Raw genomic sequence first — 18,933 nt, 5'->3', positions numbered from 1 at the left:
CTAATCCGACAGCAGGCAACTAACTACCAATGACAAAAACTATGAACGATTGAATAGGGGAAAACAGCCCTTACAATTAAGTGACAGAAAGTGCCGAGCTTTTAAAAATATTACGTGAACTACAATAGCGCGTGAAGGTGTACGGTTCACCTTATGTATGATGTGCGGCCTTTTTCAAAAGCAGAGAGACCAAAAATCTTGCTTCAGAACCGCGTATTAGAGGTCTTGCAGCATCCATGAGAGTCCTAATTCTCGGAGAGGTGAGGACAGGGAGCTCCCCTCATCTTATAGTGATATGGAACGGATGCGGTGCATAACCACTGCATGGCCCAGAAGCCAACCTCTTGAGCTCAACACATTTGACAGAGGCAACTCCAAGCACTGCCGAAACTTGCATGCTGTATTTACTGCATCTGTGTGCGTCCCACACTTCTGTGTTTTACACAGTAGCAAGAGAAACAAAATGGGACACGCGCAACCACTTGTGCACAAAACATAAGGGAAGGAACCCGAACGCGGCGTTAGCGTTTCGATGGAGGCGAAACGCATAGGCGCTCGTTTGCTGTGCGACGTCAGTGCACGTTAAAGATACCCAGGTGGTCGAAATTATTCCGGAGCCCTCCACTACGGCACATTTCTTCCTTCTTTCACTCTCTCCTTTATCCCTTCCCTTACGGCGCGATTCAGGTGTCCACCGATATGTGAGACAGATACTGTGCCATTTCCTTTCCCCAAAACCCAATTTTCAATTTTCAATAATAATAATAATTGGTTTTGGGGGAAAGGAAATGGCGCAGTATCCGTCTCATATATCGTTGGACACCTGAACCGCGCCGTAAGGGAAGGGATAAAGGAGGGAGTGAAGGAAGGAACAGGTGCCGTAGTGGAGGGCTCCGGAATAATTTCGACCACCTGGGGATCTTTAACGTGCACTGACATCGCACAGCACACGGGCGCCTTAGCGTTTCGCCTCCATCAAAACGCCGGTGCCGCGGTCGGGTTCGAACCCGGGAACTCCGGATCAGTAGCCGAGCGCCCTAACCACTGAGCCACCGCGGCGGGTGCGACACAAGGAAAAACGCGTAGGCCAAAATGCTAAGGCGCCCGTTTGCTGTGCGATGTCAGTGCACGTCAAAGGTCCCCAGGTGGTCGAGGAGGTCGAGGAGGTTTTATTTTTTTCAAGGTTTTATTGTTCGGTGACGTCATAGTATAATGCTAAGCTCCGCGTTCCCCGCTGCCCGCTGAGGTTTTATGAACACTTAGCCCTCTAACGGACACATTTTTTTCGAAAGCACGAAATGCCTATTTAGTACACGTGCTGCCAGCTGTCGGCCCACTAAAATACGCTTTGTACAATCCTACTCACTTTAAGCACGACACAACAGTGCCATAAAACACACGACGAGCTGGACTCGTCATGAACCACAAATGAACGATGGCTTATGGCGAGAATGATTCGTCTAAGTTCACTAGGGGGATAAACGTCACCTCGCTGACTACGAATTCTTCTGACTACTAGTTCCTGATTCCTGAACCCTGACTACGAATTCTTCTCCTCCCTACTCTATAGCTCGGCCACCAACGGCTGTCATCGCCGCAGCGACAACGGACGTGTGAATGACCAAGCGAGACGTGTCCAGCATCATCATCGAAGCCCACATCTCAAGCCCCCTCCTATTTCGTCGAAAGTAGTACGAATAAAAGTATTCACCACCACCGTTCCTATTTCCTTTCCTTTTATTCGGCGAACACAAATTGACGAAACAATACCCGCGAACAAGCAGTCCGCAGCTGTCAACGTGCATGTCTCTATGTTACGGTGGCTAGAATTCTAGTCATCCTATCTCTGTTCAATGAAAGACCACGTTATGGAAAATTTTGCGGCACACAAAAAAAGAAAACATATGGTCGATCTAGCCCACGCGGCCAAATGCAATTTTCGCCAGCCACCTCGCGTTTAATTTCACTTTCTGTCAAAGGCTAATGTTTCAACGGCAGACTTCAAGTAAAGATCGGCGAAATTGGTGATTGGGGACCTTGGTGTTAGCGCAAACAGACCTTAAGAGGGCACTGCAAGTGAGACAGTTACTGCTTCATTTCCTTTCCTGAAAAACCAATTTTCATTTTTTAGAACATTGCGTTCTGGATTTATTGCGCACGGATGAGTGTCGATGAAGACGACGACATGCAATGCACAACGCGAGATAGTAGCAGTTAAAGAGAGGTTATCGGTTGCGGCGATAGCATAGCGCGGTCGTGCAGTGGCCAGCGAAGCTGATCTGTTGATTTGGAACCGAGTCGCGGTTCTTATTTTATTTCTGCATATCTACCCGGCTTCCTTTTTTCGAGAATGAAAGCCTTACGGCTAGCGCAACAAAAAATTCCGCGGTGTACAAATGCCGAGTTCACTAACCGCGCCCCTTAGGAAACTGGTACTCAAAATTCTGGCTTTACCTTCAGCCAATTTTTTCAACGTGATCACAGCGAGAAGCCATGTAATGAGCCGTTGGCAGCGCCTGCACCCTTTCTTCCTCCGCCTCAAGCATATACTATGGGCAGATGGAGGAGGAGGAGGAGGAGGAGCTGTTATGAGAAAATTATGATGTACTGGCCCTCTTGAGTGCAGCCCTCAGTGCAGGGCTCCATGTGCCGCCGCGATCCTGCAGGCCTACTGGAGCAGCTGTCGCTGGTCTTGTGGGTTCGTGCCCATCAGAGCGGTCTTAAGAAAGGGCCGTCAATCCACGGCCCCGTTTTCCACCGCTATTTTATAGGCACGTTCGATGAACCGGCGCTCGTCGGTCGGCTCCGGGCAGGACAGGGCATCTTCCCAAGAGGAAGGGGGTGTTATGGGTGGGGCGCCGCCGGCTGATGTTGTGCAGGCCCAAACGGAATGATGCAGTGTAGGTCAGTGCTCTTCGCAGCTCGGGCAAATGCCAAGGTAGAGGATGCGGAAGAACAAGTGTGCGTGATACAGGTTAGGATACATATAAGTCTGAAGTTGATGCCATGCCACAACTTCGTCCTTGGTAGCAGAAGTAGTAGTGTTTATTCAAAAATAAAAAAAAATAAAAATAAAAAGGAAGAAACATATTTTGGTTAGCCCCGGGATCTGCCATCACTACGGAGGCACCTGAGCTGGGGCAGAGGAATAACGGGTAGCAGGCAGTTTGAAGAAGGGAAGTGAAAGAGGTGAGGGGACAGTGAGAAAGTGTAGAACGAGAGGTAATACACACAAATACATTGTTTACACAACAATACATATATGCAGGTTGCATGCGTGTTGAGTCCGTAAAAGAAGAGAAAGCAAACGCGCACAACGCTATGTGCACTGCAGCTGGAGTGGGGCGTCCAGCTGTTGATCATCCAATGCAGTACACGTGGAGCTTTCGGTCACTGCGTGTTACTACCTGGAGAAGAACAGGCGGAACGTAAAGCCCGTGTGCTCGAGGAATGCACAGAGGCTCACCAAGGTTCGCTCACGGGTATGCGCACTGCCCTGCGGCCACAATAGCGTCTTGAGCGAGTCTGGTAGTACGACCAGCAACCTGTAGGCCGCCAGCATATCGCGAAGAGCATCGGCGGACGCGGTACAGCGAAGGAGTAGGTGCTCCAGTGTTTACACTGCCCAGCATACGTCACACACATCACTCGTCGCGATTCCGTGACGCACCCGTCGTTCCCCGGGCCACACGCAGCCAATGCGCGCGCGGATTATCATTGCACGATACGATCGTGTAAGTGCACGGCAACCGGTGGTTCTGTCGATGCGCTCACCTTTAATGATGTGTGGGTCGGGGTGCTGCCATAGGAGATGGTCATGGATGACCGCACGCATGTCCTCCAGCACAAGGGGCATATCGCTGGGAGGTAGTTGATGTGCGGCGCTCGCGAGGTCGTCAGCTTCCTCGTTGCCGGCGATGCCGCAGCGACCGGGCACCCACTGTGCACGCACGGCGCACCCGTTGTGCGCAAGTCGCTCGAGCCGCGAACGAATATCGCGCACTAGTGGGGTACGGCAGCCGTTGGATTGCAGGCAGCTGAATGTGGCGCGGGAGTCGGACAGCAGAGCACTCCTGGGCGGCGGAGGGCCGAGGGTGAGCAGCAGGTCCAGCCCGAGCCGGATCCCCATCAGCTCCGCCATGGCGGAGGAGTCCAGGAAGGTGACGTGTTGCTGGCTGTGCAGTCGCAAGGCGGGGATGGTAGCCGCCTCTGCAAGGGAGGAGCTGTGGCGGGCCACTGAGCCGTCAGTGTACACGAGGAGATGGCCCTGAAGCTCCTCGTGTATGACGGCTCTGGCCAGCTGCTGCACAGCACAGAAGGGTGTGCTCCGCTTTCCCGCGATGCCGACTATCTCTCGCTGTACCCCCGATCGAGGCAGCATACGAGGGAGCGCAGGATCCGTAGGGGGGTGGGCCTTGGGTCAATTGCTCATACTCGAGCAGCGCCGCGCCCATTCGTGAGCGCGGGTGCAAGCTCATACGATGTAGTAACTAGCTGCCGTCGGGTGCGCGGTGAAGCCTGTCGATGTGATTCAGTGCCCTGCGCGCTGCTTGGAGCTGAAGCGGCCACGCTCCTGCCTCGGCCAGCGCTGCGGCGCACTGTGAGTTTTTGGGCAGGCCTAGGCACACGCGCAGGTACTTAGGTGTTGCAGCTCGAGCTTTTTCCAACACGGCTTGCGCACCGAGACAAGCGGCAGCGCATACAGCGCCGCCCCCAAAGCTGCGGCGCCGTATAGCCGCAGGGCGGCTTGCTGGGAGATGCCCTGGCTTCGAGCGGTGAGCTTGTGCACGGAGGCGGTGATCCTGTTCATCTGCAAAGAGGCCTTGAACGCCGCGGGGCTGAAGGAAAGGCGCCAGTCGATGTCCATGCCAAGGTACCGCACTGATTTACGCTGAATCGGAGTCGCATCGAGTAACAGTGGCGCAAGGCGCGCGATCTCGAAACACAGGTCATGGCCACCGATTTGTCCGCGCTCAGCGACAGACCAAGGCCGCGCAAGTTGGCGTCGATTGCGGTCAGAGCTCCCTGAAGGCACCCCGCACGCGGAGCGCCTCGCCCGGTAGTCCCCGGCACCACAGAGCTGTGTCGTCTGCATATATGGGCATGTACACATGGTGTCGGCCGCTCGTGGGGAGGGAGGCCGGCATCACCGACATGGCCACATTAAACAGGAATGGTGATACGACAGAGCGCTGCGGCATGCCCAAATCCACCGGGCGAGGCTCGAAGAGCTTACCGCCTATATACTCGTACGCGCATGGTGCGCCCGCTCAGGAAGCCATGAACGTATCGCAAAAGGCGCCCGCTCACACCGGCTCCCTCAACCACCGCGAGAATTGGTGCGCGGTGAACGTTGTCAAAAGCGCCCGAGACGTCCAGTAGCAGCAGCAGCGCAACCTGGCCGGCAGCCCTGGCGTGCTCCAGCGCTGTAACAACGTCCGATATAGAATCAGCCATGCACCGCACCCACGAAAACCCGTCTGCCGCTCGTCAAACAAATCAGCCTCCGCAGCCCGCTCGTTCAGACGCTGCAAAGCCATATGCTCCATGAGCTTACCTGCCGCCGATGTTGATGCCACTGGCCGGTATCCTCTCAGCTCCGTAGGTGGGCGCCCTGCCTTTCGGATGGGACAAACGACCGCGGTTCTCCAATCCTCCGGTAGCTACCCGCGTTCCCACACCAGGTTGATCTGCTGCAGGAGGATCTGTCGTTGCTGCGCATTCAGGTTTCGCAGCATCTGGTATGTCACCCCGTACGGTCCGGGCGCCGATCGGCGGCGGCAGCGCTGCAGCGCATTGTTCAGTTCCGCCGCGGTGAAAGGCGCGTCACAGGGGCCTTCCGAGGCGACGCACGAGGGACTGGCGTCGCTTCTCGGGCGCTAGCTAGGGAGGAGCTATGCCAGCTGCGTTTGCGGGACTATAGGCGGCGCGAACTGGTCGGCAAACCGTTCTGCTAGGTCTCCGCGAGTTGGCATCTTCCTCCATCTTTCGGCATAGTGAAGCCCACTGCCAGCGGTATAGCTTGTTGGAGTGGCGACGCGCTGCCGCGTCCAGGCGGGTAGTCCAGTCGGCGGCTCTGTCAGTCCGTCGCGCCCGTCGCTCTGCGCGATCTCTCTTCTCGCGCAGATCGAGCAGCTTCATATCAGGTGTGGGCTGCCCTGCCCTTACCTCTGCTCGTTGGGTGGCTGCGAGAGCGCTTCGGACTAGGCTTGAAAAGAATTTGGCGCCAGTTGCCGCCGCCTCGTCGACCGCCCGCCAGAACGCGCTCCAGTTAGCAATGGAGTAGGTGCGTTTGGCGCGCGCCTCCGCTGCAGTGAGTTCAGTTAGGATGGAGTAATGATCCGAGCCCCAGAGAGATATTGATCGGTGCCATGTCGCCTCGATGGCTCTGGATGCGACGGCAAAGTCGATGCAGGAGCCGGTTGTTCCGCGTCGTCAAAAGGTGGGCTCGCCGGTGTTCAAGGGAGTGAGTCCCAGCTGCGTTGCTGCGTCGTGCAGGTCGTCTCCACGCGCGGAGTGGCGCGCACTGCCCCACGCACTATGGTGGGCGTTAAAATCACCACAGATGATTTGGATCGGAGCACAGCATGAAGGCACTGCACGAAACCACAGCGTCTTTCACGCAACAACTGGGCGCACGTGGACACAGGCCACCGATGTGTCAACACCACCACGCACTCGTGGGCATCAGACGTCGCCGCCGCCGAGCTGACGAGGGTGTGCTGGACGTCCTGAGGGTGTGCTGTATATGTGCCTTGGTCAGTGATGGGTGCGGTGATGGCGGCGTTCTCCTTTGTGTGCGGTAAAATTCTGTTATGTGAGTGTAAGTGTGCAGAGCCAAGAAAGCGCCCTCTGTGTTTGCTTCCTCCTGCGCTTCTCTCGACAAACACCGCCCGGAAGGTTGCTGCTCCGGCGAGCGCGTGGGCGCTCTCGTTGCCAGGAAGGGAGGTTTGACCAGGGGCCCAAACGATGCCCATGGTGGGGAATATATCAGGGCTTATTGGCGATGGCGCGCGCGCAGCCTGCAAAGGTAAAGTTCCCTTCGCGAAGGCGCGGCACGCAGCCTGTGAGTCTAATTATTGTGTATATCGGACTGGCGTGGTGTTCATGTGTGGCCATGTGGTGTATGGAAGCGAGTGCTACCGCTATGGCGGTTGTTGTTGTCGTTGTTAGCCTATCAAAAGATGGCACATACCCACACTGGGGGATCGGCCAAGAATCGGGTGGCTATTCACCTGAACGCAGTTAATAAAAAGGAAAAGCACGTGGGAGCGCAACACCGGTGAATTCTTCCTCATGAACAGAAAAGGGAAGAGAGTTTTGATTTCAAAATTATAAGAATAATAATAAAGAGAGGGATTAAATAATAATGATTAAGTCAAAATGTAATAATTGAGAGAAAAGAAAATTTTGGAACACTTAGCAAGGCAGTCGGTGAGATTCTATCAGGAAATTTAGAACAGCGGTACAAACAGATCTGTGGCTGAACCCAAATGTGGTGGCGCCAAATGATAGCAAGAGCGGGCTGCTCAAACTAAGGCCAAGATGCTGCAAAGGCTCCTCCAGCAACCTTTTCTCGGAGAGTTGAATCGGCGACAATACAGCCAAAAATGTTCTATAGATTCAGGCTCACGGCAAAATGCACAAATGGGAGAGAGCGCCAAACCCGACTTGTGTAAAAAGAAATTTAGAGGGGGGATGCGGCAGCGCAGCCTCGTCAGTGATACTTCAAGCTGCCGAGAGCAACAAATTTTCCTGTTCCAATAATATTTAAGGTGCTCATAATCCGCCGATGTTAAAAGTGTTGTGTCTTGCGTGCTTAAAAACGCACGTCGCCGAAATCTAGATGCTGTAATATAGGCTGTAGCCGGGATGATTGGCAACACGGGGCCGCTGAGGGAAGCCTTTGCGAGATTGTCAGCAATCCCATTTACTGTCACACTGCTGTTACCGGGAATTCATACTGAATAAACAAGACTCAAATGCGGAGGAAGTAGGGCTAAGAAAGTTGTTAAAATGGGACCGTCAGCATGTGCAGCGAGGGACGAACACAAAGATAAAGAATCAGTAATTACTGCGACTGCTGTAATAGAGGGGTCTAGCTTGCGTAGTGCAAGTACAAGTGCTAGAAACTCTGCTTGAAAAATGAGGGTGAAATCTGGAAGGCGCAGTGAAAAGGACCAGTCTAAATGCGAACAAAATATTCCCACACCTGCTTTTTCATTGCATTGCGATGCGTCAGTGGCTATTGCTATATTTGTAGGTAGGGTCCTCACATCTTCTAGAAGACCATTTAGAATACTCGGTGGCAAAGGTTTGCGTTTTTTGGGAATATGTCGTCGAAAACAATGTGGATAGCGGGCCCATTGCGAAGCGCAGGAGAGGATATCATAAATGTTTACATCTAAAGGCTAAAGTAATCTTTGCACAAACACTACCTGAGGGGAATTGAAACGAGACCAGGGGACACCAAAAAAGGATGTCGGCTGACAACAGAAAATGATTTGGGAACGGTGGAAATGGAATTCATAGATCCTGAGGTAAGTTTGCACAGTTAAAAATTGAAGTCGTGATAAGCGGTTCTCTTCAGATGAAGGAAGAAAAGAATTTTGGGGAGGTTTTACGTCACATTTTTGGAAGGCGAAAGGGAGGGCACCGCAATGACATTTAGTTCATCACGCTGCTCATAAGCTCGCATGCGCATGCGCAGCTTGTGCCACGATGACAGGCGAGCAGACGATCTCGCGTCGCGCCGCCCCCCGGAAGCTGAAAGACGAGCCGGTGAGGCATGCAGGACGACGCAGCTGCGCGATGAACCCAGTAATCCCAATAGTCCAATTGACTCTAGTTCATTGAAGAGCCTGTGGAAAAATATGTTTGGGACTGAAATGCATCACGTCTTAAAATTTGAAACTGTTTGCGCATTTACTTTTTTCTTTTCCTTTTTTCACTGTGTTCTTTATTGCCGATGTCTTTGGATCATGTTGTATCTATGGGTAAACATATATACGCTTCACCATGTAAACTACTAATTTCTTTACAATGCACTTTATTTTCATGTATGATCATGCTTGACTTGTGTTTGTATTCTCCTATCGCACCCATTTTTTCTATATTTTTAACCACTGCAGCATGTAGCTGCACACTGCTTGCCATGTGCTGGGATACGGGCCTTAGTCAAGCCTTTTTCTGGCTTTTTGCCCGTGCTCCAAACATCCCTGAGATGTTGAATAAACATTGTATTGTATTGTAAAACATGTGGTTTCGGGCACGCTTTCTGTCAAGCAGCTCGGATCGCTTGGGTAGCGAGGGTAGGGTGAGGGCCTCTCCTAGCTTTTCCTTCCTTCATGTATGGGCAGCACTGAACAGTTCACCTGAATGTCGCAAAGTGGCGTGGTTGAAGCTGGCGTGTACCGAGGGTAGTGTAAGGGCGACGATGAGAGACTCGACTCGTGAAGAACATACGAACAGTTTTATTCTTTGAAGATCTCAAATGCGTATGTTGTACGCGTCGAATGGTGAAGAATGATTATGATAGTTGCCCGGTGTTGTTGAGCTACATGTCTGTAGCAGTTACGGGTCATTTAATGTACTTGATTATGATACATTGTTCCTGTGCAGAGTTGCCCAGCCGGTGTTATCAAGGAGCTGCGATATAAGAGAGGTTTAGAGGGCCAAAGCTTATTGTTACCCTATTCGCGCTATTACCCCTATTACCGGCAGTCGCCGTCACACAAACACACCATTTAGAGCAGCCTAGCACTGGATGCTTCATACACCTCTTCATAAAAAACTTTACATTAAGCAAGAGATTGTTGAACAATATCGCGAAAGGCAGTCATATCCCATGCTGATGCCGCTCAACGCGGGTGGCTATTTACTGAAGGTTTCGAGTGTATATGCTAGACTTTTGCCACTTCTGACAGGGTGCCTCACGTTCATACACAACTTCCGAATGCACGCGTTGGCAATACTTCGTTCCACTATCGCGCTAAAGTTTTTCCGTCTTTCAGGATAGGATAGGACAGGATAGGAATAACTTTATTGAAATTCCGGCAACCGATGTTTAACGCGTCGTGACGTTGGCCAAGCGTCGACTCGGGGTTATGCCCTACTCTTCACTACCCCAGTTCAGCCCGTTTGTGGTGGGTCGTGAGGCTTGTGCTTCTCGAGTGCACCCCAGGTCTGGTGCACGGCCCATAGTTGAGTGTCCTTGCCTGAAGACTGCACTGCTCTTTAAAGTTTGGGCGGGTATGTCCTGGAGGTAGCTTCGGTCGGGAACGTAGCACAGTCCCACATGATGTGCTATTGGTCCGCCGGTCCCATTGCTCACACCACTCGGATAGAGTTCTGGGTGAAGCACGTGTAGCACTGCCGGGGCGAGGTGTGACCCTGTCTGCAGCTGCCTTATGATGACGGCCTCCTCCCGACTGAGTACCGGGTGTGGAGGTGGCATTGTCCGTTGGGCTAGGCGGTAAAACTTCGAGTAACTTCGCCGTAATTGGTCACTCGGTCCTTGGTTTCGAACCACCACACGGAACGGTCCCTCTCGGGGGCGCGGAAGGTAAGGGCTCACGCCGCCGAATGGACCGTCTCATTGTGGTTCGGCGAGGATGCACACTCTCCCGCGTGCGCCGGGAACCTTTTTGATACGGATAGTGCTGCCGCGGTCTTGGAGCTGAAGCTTGCCGATGATGGCGGCCGCCGGTGCGCACACTCGTCCCTTGGCAAAGTTGCGCACGGCGTTCCTCGAGTCGCTGAGCACGGTGCGACAGTCGACCTCGGAGATCGCCAGAGCGATGGCAACCTCCTCTGGCGTCTGTGGCGTCCGTGCACCGCACGCTCGCTGCTGTTGTCTTGGCGCCGGTAGCCGCCGCAATGACCATTGCCGCGAAGCCTTCTCATTTTCACTGAAACTGAAGAAATTTGTTGGTCACGCTTACAAAACACGGCTATCGTAGCTTTAGCTAGCACAAAGGTCATAGGTAAATAGGGAACTTCTGGAAACCGCCTGCTGTAAACCATGACATGTGCTTTCTGTAGCCACGCAAGCAGTTAAAAGCAATTACAAAATTTCAGTTGTTCCTCTCCGTACTTTCAGCACTTTTCAGCGAATTTGCTTACTCGCGAAATTTGAAGACAGTATTAATCCAAGGCATAAGAATAATAACCAAGAAAATTGATACATCGCTCTTTTGTCTCGGTGAAAAGAATGAGCCAGACATCCAAAATGAAACTACCATTTGAACGAAAAAAGAGGAAGTGAGCACTTGACACTCCCGTGCTATGGTTCTTCGCGTGCCATGGTGAGAAAACAGTTAACTACATTGAAGTGAATCGACAAGTGGTTGTCGAAGAAAGAACGAGCTTTATAAAGGGTTAGTAGTTTTTATAGCCTCTCGTCCAGTGACGTCACCGAGATCACTGCGGATAACAGATGACTTGGTCGGTGAACCTCATACAAGATAAACACGGCACGTATCAGTAGCGCCTGCCGATTTAAGTCGATTAGACTAAAACAGGCTTTTCCGAGTGTTTACAACCAAGAACTTCCTGGTTTCCTCGTCGAGCGGCAACTGACTGTAAGCATCTTTCAAGTCGATGGTTCTGAAGACTTCACCCCCATTTAGGTTAGCAAGAATATCCGGTATTTTTAGCAATGGGTACTGCTCCGTGACACATGCAGCATTCGCGGTCACCTTGAAATTGTCACACAGCCGAATGGATCCATTCTTCTTGATAACGAGAACCAGAGGTGTGGCCCAGTCCGCACTGTCGGCAGGCGAGAGAATGCCTTCTTTAACAAGTCGGTCTATTTCTTGAGACACTTGTTCTCGCATTGCATATGGCACTAAACGAGCTTTGCAAAATCGCGGCTGAGCATTTTCACTCAACCGGAAATGAACTGCGGGACCACCAATGCTCCCTATAACAGGTGTAAACAGATGGCTAAACTCTTCTAACAGTGCGCTAACCGAAGGTTGGTGTGAAAAATGTTTCTCACCCGTAGTTGCCTCGCCGGCAACGCTCAGCACAGGCCTTCCATGAAGTTCAAATGCGCTGATAACGTCGCGTCCGCACAAGTTCGAACCGGCACACTGCAGCACGGTTAGCGTCGCTTCCAGTGTTTCACCCGCGTACGAGACATGAAACATGAACTCCTCTGTAACGGGAAGCTTGCCCAGAAAGCAGAACAACTGCAAAGATGTCTCGCGGAGCGCAGGCCGGACATGCCGATGCCTGCAGTATGTCTCCCTCGTAATTATAGAGACCGGTGAGCCGGTGTATACTTGCATCTTGAGCGGAATTCCGCTCCAGCAGAAGGTGAGAACCACGAGCTTGACCTGGTTATCAGACGCAGTGTACACATTTAGTAGAAAACTCTCGTCGTCGCTCTCTGAAGAATGCTCTTCGCAATGTGCCACTCCTGGTTGCTGCAATACACACATCTTAGCTAGATGTCCTTTGCGTCGGCAGCGAAAACACCCCGCCCAGCGAAACTTGCACTTCGCTGGTTTATGACCAGTGTTACCGCAACCCGGGCGAACGAAATCTCCGCTTTGTATCGATGGAGTATGCGAAAGAGTCTTGCGGTAATGCGGTGGACCCTGCACCTTGCGCCGCTGCGGTGGCTGAGTGCTTATGGCGCTCGGCTGCTGGCCCGATAGACCTTGTTTGATACCGGCCGCGGCCCTCGAATTTCGATGGAGGAAACTTTCTAGAGGCCCGTGTACTGTGCGATGTCAGTGCACGTTAAAGAACCCCAGGTGGTCGAAATTTCCGGAGCCCTTCACTACGGCGTCTCTCATGGCCTGGGTCGCTTTGGGATGTTAACCCCCCATAAACCAAACCAAACCTGCAGTTTGCTCTCTGCAGCGTGAGCGTTGCCATGATCCTTTGTCTTATCCATGTGATCCACGTTGAGGCCGGCCATTACTGCTGCTAAAGCTGCCTCCTCTGCTTCTTTGAGCGTCAGCGACGATTTTGACAAGAGTGCTCACTGAACTCCAGCGTCACGCAAGCCGCTAACTAGTCTGTCTCGTAGCATCCTGTCCCTTGAGTCGCCAAAGTTGCAACTGCAGGCCATCTTCCCTATGGCGGCAATAAAATCATATAAAGCCAGTCGTTTCGTCAGACGCTGATACCTGGTGAAGAACTTGTATGACTCCGCTATTTCATTGCCCCGCGGCGCAAAATGCTGTCAGTAGCTGGACCAGGTTCTCGTAGGCGAGCTGCTGAATCTCGGCCGGAGCGCAACGCCCCGTTATTTTGCCGACTGTTGCTGTAGTTAAAGCTGCCGTTAGAAGCGCCCGTCGTTTCTTCGAGTCATCGATTCTGCAAGCTTCAACACATGACTCTAGACGTACTTCGTAGGCTTCCCAACTGTCTTCCGCTACGTCGAAACCCGGCAGCCCAGCGTGGGTCGCCATGGTGTAGGCAGTTGCCCGGCGGGGGGCCTCTCGTCGCCACTGGGGTGAATCGACAAGTGGTTAGCGAAGAACGAAGGAGTTTATTAAGGGTTAGTAGTTTTTATAGCCTCTTGACCAGTGACGTCACCGAGACCACTGCCGATAACTGATGGCTTGATCGGTGAACCTCGTATACAAGATAAGCACGGCGCGTGTCAGAAGCGCCTGCGGGTTCACAACATACATAAATCATGCATTGACTGAGTACAGTCAGAAAATTGCTGGATTTAACCTTTAACAAAAAGCAAGCAGACATGATATTTGTTGGTCAATCAAAATCGGCTAAAGACGCACGTGGAAAAAAACAAAGGAACAAAGTGATCAGCGGCAGAATGGTGAGCGAGATAGATATGCAACTTTCAGTGAAACTATGTGCGCGCTATAGAATGAGATAGGGTGTAAAAAATGTCAAAACGACGAGTCAATGAATACATCGTATTATTCGGGGATGGCAATTGACGGGTCGTCGTCAATATGTTTCCGATGCGAAAACGACGGGCATGGGGCGGGTGGGGGGGACTAGCAATCAACTTCCGGCACATCACAACACATAGGCTTCAGCACCGGAAGTGACGCCATTCTTCGTCGAACCCCGTCGTTGACGACCCGTCCTCCGTCGCGGATCCTTAGAGGGTTCTCTTGGGCGGCTTTATGACCTTCGAACGGCTCCTCTTGACCTTGGCCTTGGGCGCCTTCTGCGGCCTGTCGTCCGCCTGTGCGTCCACATTACCGGCCACAGATTGGTCCACATTGGGCACCGTCGAGTAAATGACGAAAGCGGGGGCATCCCTGGCACTCCGCGCGTCCTCGGTCTTGGAAGACGCACTCTTGCTCGAAGGACTCCCCGCAGCTGTCTTGAGCGGGTCCCACATCGAGGCTGACGTCAACTGCGAGAGCGCACAGCGACCGCCTCAGAAGCCCAGTCGCAGCATTTGCGTATAACGCCATCGTTAAATGGATAACACCGTGTTTTCGAAACCATCATATCTGCTGCCTCAATTTCTCTATTGCGATAAGAATTATGGGCTCGCTGGCAGGTTGCAAGTTGAAAATTGCGCCAGACAGAAATGGGAACGTGGAAGAAAAAAGGGCGGTGAAGCAGGGTGCTTGCCACATCCTCCACTGACATTAGCTAATCCAACGCAGCAAGAAACCTTGTAATCGTTATTTTCCTTTCTCCTAAAATAACTCTCCTGGTTAACAGCCCTGCTGATGGCTAGGGCTGCGATAAGACCAGCAGGGTTTTTGTTTCGTTTTCTTTTTCTTTGCTTGTCTGTTTTCTAGATTCTTTTAATCTATCTTACCTTTTGAACTTAGAATTTGATAAAACCTGTTATACATAGTGCCATGGGTCGTGCAGCTTTTATTTGTGCAGTATTTCTTTACTAGTTAAACCGCAGGAATTAGTACATCCGAACTACTACCTCGAGCTATAAATACTGACTCCATCCAAAATAAAACGCTCTGTAGGAAGCCATAATGAGTGTACTATCACGATTAAAACGTCACGGGGAGCAATTTCTTGGGGAAAAGTTTACAGTAGTTCTGCTACATGATCCTTCTCACGAGTGAAGCATGCACGTCAACTTATAGCTGCCAGCCATCTTATATCTGCCAGCCATCTTATATCTGCCAGCCATAGCGGATGGCCAAGTGGAAAGGAGAAAATCGCTCACCATGCTTAAGAAATAGGAGGGAGAGGGAAGTGCGAGAATGAAGAGAGGTGGTGGGAAGCGGCGGGTGGCCCAGTGGCGTCGGAGGTAAGGAGGGCGAGAGCGGAGGAATGCGAAACCTGGGGGTGGCTGCCGCAGGAAGAACCAAGAGGGTGGCTGCCATGGAAGATGGTGCACTCTAACAAAGGAAGCAAAAAGGGAGTAAAACTGTCCTCTAGCGCACACCTTTTTATAAAAAGGTGTGCGCTAGAGGACACTTTACTTCCTTTTACTCCCATATAGGTGTATTTTTGTTTAGAGTGTGGTTATCACGAGACGAAGGAGTGCGCAGCCTGAGAGTGGTTCCACGGCAGAATGGCAGGGCTGTATGGCTAGACCAAAGCTATATTGCCCTAAGCCGGTAATCCCAGCTCTACAATATTTTTTTTAGTGCCTGGTACCAAGCGGTTTTCTTATTACACTCTTCGTCTACCCTCTCACCGACACTCTGGAGCTCCTCCGCGATGCCTTCGACTCGTGGGAGGCGGAGACCTCGACGGCACCCTTGGTGGCGGCGGGACCGTCCTCCGATGCTGCCTCCTTGTGTTTCGACTGCGGCGTGGGCTGCATCGACAGCCCGTGCTCGCCACCCAATCCCGACGGGGTCCTGCTGGGCGCGTGGGAGCGATTTGGCAGCTCGGCGGGCTCCGCAAAGCACCTGCGAGCAGGGGAGCGGCACGGGACACGAAGCTTGGATGAACAAGACTGCACAGGGTTGACAGCAATAGCGACACGGTGATTACCTTTATTACGCTGATTACCTTCATTACGCCTTAAGGCGTGTGGTATTATTTAGGTATACATAAAACCGTCTCCGGAACGAATTAAGCTCAAAAGAAGCCAATAATGGCACCGCTGTGTCAACACAACGTAAGCACGCCCCGCTGTCTAAAGTTGACATTGATTGTGCATCATGGCGCTCAAAACAAAAATTGCAAAAAGACGAGACAAAACAGGCGCTGGCAGCTGGGTCATTAATGTTACGCCGTCAAAAGTGAGGCAAAGCCTAAAGTACTAAAAATAAAGCTTAGAAGAACAGAAAGCTGAACGAGTTTGTATTGATTGCAAACCACACAATTATAGAGAGCAATATAGCGACGACAATGAAGCAAGGCTGAATGGTGGGCCTGGTGGTATGGCATGTTGAAGAGGATTAATGCCAGACCGAAAAAGGACGTGTCTGCCAGAGAGAACAACGCAGCTCCTATCCTGCGTTTTTCTGCCTTGTGTGTACATCTTCTTTTCGCTGGCAAGAATCCCCTTCAACACTCCCATGAAGCACTTATTGGAATGGTAAATACCTGCAGCATTCCAGAGACCTGGGAAGGAAACCCTGCGTGAAGAGCTTCTCCCAGAGCGGCGAAGTGGCGACGGTGGTGATCAGGTTGAGCGCCATGCAGAGCGTCCGGTGGGGGAACTTCTGGCCCGTCTGGTCGTCGTACATCGGAAGCTTGATCCGTGCGGGAAGGCTCATGGACGGTTCCCCGCACAGCGCTCGAACCACCACGCCCATCACGACCCCTGGAGGTGGTGGTGGTGGTGATAAAAAACATTTATTGACGATTATTTACAATACAGAATAGTAACTGGCCTTAAGGGCCAGCCCGTTACAAATAATAGGTTAAAGAGCCCTCGTCGCTCGGGCCCTAGTGATGAGAGCTCTTTGACTCTCTAACGTAGAGCCGCCGAGCAGGGAAGCCTCCCACTTCTCTCAGGTATGAGGAGAAAGGGGTGTAAGCAGGGTTACAGGGGCAGGCCCACACCTTGTGGTACACGTCCGAAAACGCGCACGCACAATGCGGGCACACCCCGTTAAAAGCCGGATTAAAATATAGCAGCACTGTCGGGAACAGTGCCCTGTGGGCATATAAGCGAAGGAGCCAAAGCTCCTCGCTTTTGGTTAGCCCTTTCGCAGGGGGGATGAAATCGGCTATGCTGTATTTAATATAATTGAATAATTTCTTTGTAAGTGACAGCCGGACAAGGTTCTGATACCTCAGGCGGCGAGTGTCGAAGCGATGCCCGGTGATTGAGCGCGCGGGTTGAGGCGTCTGCGGCCTCGTTTCCCTCTAGTCCCGCGTGTGATGGGGTCCAGATGACGACACGTGTGTCCGGGCGATCCCGGTACTCGCAGCTATGTAAAATTTTGGCGGCGCGTTGAGATATGCGCCCTTGTTCTAGATTCCACAAAGCAGGCGCCACCGGTGTTGCACTACTACTCGTAAGGCCGTGCGAAAGCGCACCATTCAAGTCTTGGAAAAAAAAAATTCCCGACGTTTCAGGAACCAACTCAGTGCCTCCTTCAGGGGAGATTGAATGGGCGCACCGCGCTTCCTCTCAGTGGTCCCGTAAAGCAGGACACTCACGCTGTCGAGTGTAGAGATCTCGTGACATGTTCGCTCTGTGTATTCGGCAAGGACAATCTTTTAGGCCTTCATTGTGAGGACGCTATTTGTTGTGTTGTGTTTGAGTATTTCGCCCAAATAAGTTCGCTGTCTAGCTGACGTCCGAGGCAGGCCACATGGCACAAGGAATCTTGCAGATAACAACCGGTTTGGATGCACCGTTTTGGGGCTGTGGTAGGAAGCAGCCGAGCGTTCACACGAGTTTGTGTGCTACGTGGATGTTTTGCCCACATTTAGCCGCCTCAGAGGAAGGGATCGAGTTGGTCCCGAAATTCTAGGGCTTCTTTTTACAACCCTTCGTTTCACAAACTCAGCCATGCGGACATCTGTCAATGATGTTCGCTTAGAACTAAGTTCTTTTGAATTGACCTTGCGGACTGATATACACTACGTTTTGGTCTTACCGTTTGGTGTTCGGTGACAACCTCTTGTCGTCATCGAACAGGCGACAAGGTTCTTCGCCCCGGACCGAATTGAAATGAGTTCAATTCTTTATTTTCCATCTTGTAGGGGAAACATTACATCCGGGGAACAGTATAAAAACTGTCCTTTGACAGCTTTACAGGTCTAGAACCATTATTTAGGCAGAGAGGCAGCATCACATATGCATGCATGCATAAGCACATATTTCATTCATATATAGCATTGTACAAATACTTCTCTCACATGTTTCTCATTCGCATATTCCTCTGAGCATTTATGAAAGAGACGTAAAAACAGATATAACACCGTCAGATATCATTACATTGAAATCGTATACAACAGCCAGAGTTCCCTGTACGATGACGTGAAATGATCAAAGCGGGCCGATCTATAACAATTTAAAGGTGTTGGAATTGTGTACTTAAGACATTGCTTCCCGTAGTTTGAGCGTGGCGTCGGTACTAACCATTCCCCAAAGTGTCATAATATACAGTTTGGAGCGTTGCTCTGCCGCGATAACAGGGCGAAACCTCGCACACGCTGCAGAGTCGCATGAACCTCACCGGAGACGAGTCCGTACGTGTTGGTGAACTCCTGCAGGTAGAAGAGGCATAGGAGCTGCGGGAAGAGCACCACGTAGACGAGGTCCGCCGACAGGCTCCACAGGGCGTACACCGAACGTACGCTCAGCGCCATCACGGTGGCCACCGCCCCCACCAGCCACACAGCGGCGCGCACCACGACGGCCATCTCGGTGCAGCTCGCCTGCGTCATCGTTAAGCGAACCATGCACCGACCATCCCTGGGCATATCCGGAGTACCAGGGACGAGGACCTAGGACTGCAAATCTTTCCAATTTTGAAATTTTTCTCGTTCATTACTTATATGGTTGGTCTCGAGGAGCATTAGTCTTTTTACCGGCCC

At 51.9% G+C, this 18,933-nt stretch overlaps 2 protein-coding genes across 2 annotated transcripts in view; one reads left to right on the top strand and one right to left on the bottom strand.

Moving 5' to 3' along the window:
- Positions 1–1,708, top strand: part of LOC144110001 (MAM and LDL-receptor class A domain-containing protein 1-like) — a 47,369-nt gene extending 45,661 nt beyond the window's left edge. Inside the window, 1 exon segment of the mRNA XM_077642804.1 lies at positions 1,571–1,708. Within this exon segment, the coding sequence (XP_077498930.1) occupies positions 1,571–1,617 (47 nt within the window). The 3' untranslated portion in view covers positions 1,618–1,708.
- Positions 1,709–13,801: 12,093 nt separating this feature from the next.
- LOC144110906 (high-affinity choline transporter 1-like) lies at positions 13,802–18,766 on the bottom strand. The gene is made up of 4 exons (XM_077643972.1): positions 18,573–18,766; positions 16,483–16,702; positions 15,623–15,839; positions 13,802–14,356 (listed from the first exon to the last, which is right to left on the bottom strand). Exons 1-4 carry the CDS (start codon positions 18,757–18,759, stop codon positions 14,096–14,098), a joined length of 885 nt encoding a protein of 294 aa, XP_077500098.1. The 5' UTR covers positions 18,760–18,766; the 3' UTR covers positions 13,802–14,095.
- Positions 18,767–18,933: the final 167 nt, after the last annotated feature.

Source organism: Amblyomma americanum, chromosome 11, assembly GCF_052857255.1.
Source record: "Amblyomma americanum isolate KBUSLIRL-KWMA chromosome 11, ASM5285725v1, whole genome shotgun sequence".
Lineage (NCBI taxonomy): Eukaryota > Metazoa > Arthropoda > Arachnida > Ixodida > Ixodidae > Amblyomma > Amblyomma americanum.
This window is presented reverse-complemented; position numbering and strand designations above follow the sequence as displayed.

Excerpts from the sequence above, each read along its gene's own strand:
- LOC144110906 (XM_077643972.1), bottom strand. The coding sequence starts at position 18,759 with ATGGCCGTCGTGGTGCGCGCCGCTGTGTGGCTGGTGGGGGCGGTGGCC. Across the intron at positions 16,703-18,572 it reads CACGTACGGACTCGTCTCCG|GGGTCGTGATGGGCGTGGTG; the intron begins GTGAGGTTCATG and ends CACCACCTCCAG. Across the intron at positions 14,357-15,622 it reads GGAGGAGCTCCAGAGTGTCG|TTGACGTCAGCCTCGATGTG; the intron begins GTGAGAGGGTAG and ends GCGCTCTCGCAG.